The 5287-nt window shown below is 36.9% G+C and overlaps 1 protein-coding gene across 2 annotated transcripts; it reads right to left on the reverse strand.

Annotated features, from left to right (window-relative positions):
- Nucleotides 1-1011: 1011 nt before the first annotated feature.
- On the reverse strand, nt 1012-5287 carry LOC136235701 (dolichyl-diphosphooligosaccharide--protein glycosyltransferase subunit 1A). Of its 2 annotated transcripts, XM_066025592.1 has the most exons (11): nt 5117-5287; nt 4748-4792; nt 3915-4549; nt 3686-3833; nt 3431-3607; nt 3268-3336; nt 3039-3128; nt 2678-2836; nt 2361-2585; nt 1285-1485; nt 1012-1192 (listed from the first exon to the last, which is right to left on the reverse strand). In XM_066025592.1, exons 1-10 carry the CDS (start codon nt 5210-5212, stop codon nt 1294-1296), a joined length of 1836 nt encoding a protein of 611 aa, XP_065881664.1. In that variant the 5' UTR covers nt 5213-5287; the 3' UTR covers nt 1012-1192; nt 1285-1293. The 2 variants fall into 2 exon arrangements, with proteins under 2 accessions (XP_065881664.1, XP_065881663.1); XM_066025591.1 differs by having other exon boundaries at nt 1012-1485.

The following is a 5287-nucleotide window of genomic DNA, read 5'->3' on the forward strand; positions in this document are numbered from 1 at the left end:
AATCGTGTTCGAATTGCTATACTTTAATTCTCTCTAATTAGATTGTTAATATATGGCTAATTGAAACTATATCTAATTTGCATTTATACTATAGTTTTATCACATTTGACTTTATTCTAATCACAATTTGTCATTTTATTTAAAAATCACGTTGGTTAATTTGTGTATAAAAACTCGCTAGAATTTTGATGTGATACATAAAAAATAGTTACACACATTCCAACTAAACGTCACATCAAATAAGGATGTGATTTCAAATAAAAATATGTATTTGGATGTGCCACATGGCATACATGGTTGCTGCGTTTCTACCATGTCAGTCATAAAAGTCAAACATATACCGCATGACACTTATAGCATCTCTAGTGGAATTCCTTGTGACTTTGAAGACTTAGAAGTACCCAACCACTAGAGAGTATATCACTAGAATTAGTTTGTTATCTATTTTGTTAACAACCTTTTTCTGACAAACAAAAACAAATAAAATAGTTAAGATAATGGGAAGTAAACAACACGCAGGGCCCAATGCAATAGCTTCTGGGGCGTGTAACTCAGGCGCCAGAGATGGCAAGTCTGGCGCCTGCAATTCCACAAAAGGTAGTGGGTTTTTTTTATTAAAATATTACTTTTAGTTCAGTTTTATTTATTAAATTTCTTTTTTGATCCTGCATAATTTCTTTTTCACCCCATAATATTTAAAATAACTAATCTATTCTAGTGGTATGTATTCTTTGTTTGTTATTTGTCTTAGTTGGCATCAAAGAGGTGTTTCCACCACTAAAGATGCTCTTAGTTGGCATATAGCTTACTGTCTCATGTGTCATGTCACCATCTAGTGAGTTTTTGTATTCGAAGTGGTCAGAATAAGTCGATCAAAATCAAAAGTAAGCTTCAGTGGTTTTATTGAACGAAAATAGAGTTCAGTAAACTTTGTGAAACATACCCCAATTTTCAATAACCATAGGTGCATTTTACCCTTATTTCAAGACGACAGTGTACCAAACACGGCAATTCGTCAAATTGTGATACTTTATCAATTGACAACTTGGTTAATGTTTTCTAGCACGTAGCTAAACGAAGCTCATAATAAGGGTTCACAAATTCAATCGTTTTTACTCACCTGCACTCGTCTCTGGTCTTTCCTTGTACCAAGTGAAAAGACAAATCTATAATCGTAGCCTAAAAGTTTAACCTAGCAAAAATAACCATGCACGATTGCAGTTATACTCGTAAATTATAGATTAGAAGACAATCAAAACTTCTGGCTCGAAAATGGTACTCTACCCGTTTAATTTATATCCCGTTGATGTACTCCAAAAGATCTTCGATGTCCTGCCTCAAGGCTATCACTTTCTGTTGCACTGGTGAGACTCTGTTCTCGATTTCTCGTCCCCCTAGCTTTTTCTCGTAGCAGTCGACTATTGTTGAGTGCTTAGCCATCAACCTCTCTTGCAATTCTTTCTCCTTGGCCACCAGCTCCTCCACCTGCATAAATAGCTTTTATAGGTCACTAAATAGGGAAACTACAGATGGGCATTGGCCAATAATAAAAAAAAAAAAGGCGGCCCGGTGCCCTACGCGTCTCTGCTGAGCGAGGGTCCGGGGAGGGGTCCCACCACAAGGGTGTACTGGGGGCAAGCCTTCCCCTGCCAATAAGACTCGAACCCGTGACCTCTTGGTCACACGACAACGTTGTTTACCGTTGCGCCAAGGCTAATAGGATGGAAAAATTACACATGACCCCCAACACGGCATGAAAACGACACAAAATTAGTGAGTTTGCGTTTAGCTTAGTAGGTAATGAGTTATTTTCGGGTCAACCCAAAATTGACACGACAATTTTCAGGTCATGTCTCATGTCATTCTAGTGGTTTTGGGTTTATGTTGTTAATGCTTGACATTATATTTGCAGATTGGGTCATTCTAGTAGGTTGAATCGTGTAACAGGTCAGTTCAGGTTAGCAAGTTCGGTCATGTCAAGTTAACATGTTAAGTTATTTGCATGTATAACTCCTGTAGTGTCGTGTTTGTAGCAGGTGATGTTAGTATTTGATTTGTGGACATTAACAAGTTTTCATATTGTGTTTATGTCTTCCTTTTTTACAATAACCCAAAATTTGCACGTCAAAAACGTGACCCACTCACACGAATTGCCACCTCTAATAATTACCAGTGGCCACTAATGCATGAAGAATTCTAATAACTACTAAATGATGGCTTGACCTTTTTTTTTTTTTTGGTATTTACGATAATGAAATCCGAATCGTCTAACTAATGAAACTGAAATACATCCCTAGCCGTTATGTAGTTGCATTATGTGCAATAATGTAAAAAAAAAAAAACAGAAATAGCAACTGGACCTTGGGCATGATATGAGCAGCTGTAGGAGATGATTGCAAGAATGCTAGCAACGGTTTCAGCTCTTTTGAATACTCCTTCAACAAGCTATCAGCTAGCTTCCTTGCGGATTTACAAGCTTGAACATCCCCTACCCTAGAAAGATCACGGAGTGATGCTTCTAATTTATCATGTGCAGCTAAACATTGGTTAATGATACTCTCGACCTGCTGAACTGTTGCCCGCACCTGAAAATTATGAATAAATACTAAATGATGAATGTAAATTTTCATAGTAAATAAATACACTTTTACTGAACCTATGTAAACATCCTACGTACCTCATCCCACTGCAGTTTTGCCAAATAGGAAGCCGACGACTTGGAGATTGACAAGTCAACGTGCACGTATACAATGCAAGCAACAAAGAGGAGGAAAAACCCAAAAATCAGCATAAGTGGCTCTCTAAGCATCGAAAGTTTGCTGAACTTGTAATAGACCTGCATTATCAAAATATAACTTCTCAACATTCATATTCAAACATATAGCTTATGAAACAAAGCAAGAACAGTTATTGTTTCTTTTGAATTTTTCTTAGACTAGCAAAGTTTATACAAATTCGAACAATAATATATACAGTTCATCAAGACTGCAGTAGGCAACCAATCGAAGAGAAAAAGGTCGCAATCAGGCAAGGGTTACCTGGAAATTCTGATAATGCTCTGGCACAGCATTGGACTTTTCCAGGACAATTACTGGCCTACCAGCAATATCCAAGTGGGAAAGTTTGGTCTGCAAAAACCCAAAACAGCTACTCAATAAATGTAGATAGAAGAAAAAAGAAAGTGTACTTATGATTAGAATAATCCAAAACAACAGTGTGTTAAGAATACAAGAGAAGGAAAGGAGGATCAAGTAAATTGAAATTTACCTCTTGCCTCTCCGTTACAGGAAATGGAGTAGAAACATATTGAAATTTGGACCCCTCAGGCAAAACAACCTGCAATTGATATATCGAGTTAAGACTGCTATGAAGAAAGCAACTGTAAGGATATACAAATAACCCAAAACCAAATAACAACTATGTCAATAACCTTCACAATGAGATTATCAATGACCAACTCATGCATAGGTGAACCAAAGGGGAAGTTCAGGTAACGTTGCTTTGCTGACTGAAACAAAAAGTCTGCAAGTGGCAAACCATATCCAATGGTAAAAGCAGTTCTCCAACCTCCAATCATTGGATATCTAGGTTCAATAATGAGCTCTGTCTGCATTTAAAAATGCCATTCGATTAGAAAGCAGCAATTTTGAAAAATTGTATATATATATATAAAGCCAACGTCTACCTTTGAAGAGTCGCTACTCAGATGAGATGTTGATATATTCCCAATTTCATCCCTATAATAAATGGAATGAGCTCTTGCAGGCAAAGTTGCAACAAAAAATTTGATGGCTGTTGCTCCTCGGATGTTGGGTCTGGCCTGATAATCAAGCCTGCAGAAGATAGAAAACAAATTCAGGATCAAACTCTTAAACGTCATGAAAATAGAAACTCAAATGAACTTAATAACTGACCTTGAAAATTCACCCTTGCTTTTAGCACCTCCATGGACAATATTGTAATATTCTGTGACCTGAACATTGCCCCAATGCGAGATTTCTATCTCTCGAACTAACTCATGAGCAACAGCAAATGGAGTATTGGTCTCGAAATGTATGATTATGGGAGAGAATGAGTAGGGAGGAAGATTTTCGTATGGACCATATTTGATCTCTGAGCCATGAACCTTTGTGTTTTCAAGCTTGGTGTATGACTCTATTCTGGCATCAGGAAGTTTAACACTAACTGACTGCACCTTTACCACATACGGAGATAAATATTGTGCAGTATCCTGAAATAATACTAACTGAATATCAGCCTGAGTAATTTTCTCAGGATATGGCTGTAGTGTACGAGCCAATACTGCCAATACTTCCAAAGTCAGTGAATCTCCTTCACCTAGTTCCTTGGGAAATGATATAGAATAAGCATTCAATTTAGGAGGCATTCCTTTAGGATTGACATTCCTAGCGGGGAGGTTAACACCATAACTTTTTGTTTTGCCTTTTCCTTCAACAGTTTTTGCTGACAAAAATGCCAAATTCTTTGCCTGAAGCTCAGGAAATGTCAGCAACAACTCTGAAACTGAACCAGGACCAGCATTCTCGACCTACAGAATTACATTCAATGAAACACCTGAATGAGCTAATTATAAATTTCAATTGACAGAATTCACATCTACAATTAAACAATCTACATTAATAATAATAATAATAATAATAATAATAATAATAATAATAATAATAATAATAATAATAAAGTCCGCCAGAAAACACAGGCACAGACCGATGAGAGACAAGTTAAGCACCTTTAAAGTCGAAGTGATCCGCACAATTTGTGAAGTCAAATCAATCTGCAAAAAAATGTCAAAAAGTTCAGTTTAGGAAAAGAATGAGAGACAAGGAAATGTTAATGCTCAATTCTGAATATCATCATACAAGATAACTACGGATTAAAACGCATAATCAATCAGGAAAAAAAAAATCATTTCTCCTTCATTTTCTCAGTTTCTCATCAATAAATGAAATCTCGAATTAGGCTACGTATATAGCGATTAAAGCAAGAAAGATCTCTTTAAAAATCTAAGCATTGTAGCTCATTACGATGAAAAAGCTCGGTTTAAAAGCAAATAACGGTACAGGAAGAGCAGAAAATACAGAGAGAGATCAGCACTTACACGTCGATCCACTTTAGAGAGAATCAGATCGGAGAGTACAGGCGTTGAAAGTACCGCAATCGTTAACAACAGTAAACTGAAGAACCGAAATCCCATCCTCGGAGCTGGGTGTCTCTCTCTCTCAGTCTGAGCTACTTCTGCCTCCACGAGGACGACAAATGGAGTTAGATT

The sequence above is a fragment of the Euphorbia lathyris genome, chromosome 7 (assembly GCF_963576675.1).
Source record: "Euphorbia lathyris chromosome 7, ddEupLath1.1, whole genome shotgun sequence".
In the NCBI taxonomy this organism is placed as follows: domain Eukaryota; kingdom Viridiplantae; phylum Streptophyta; class Magnoliopsida; order Malpighiales; family Euphorbiaceae; genus Euphorbia; species Euphorbia lathyris.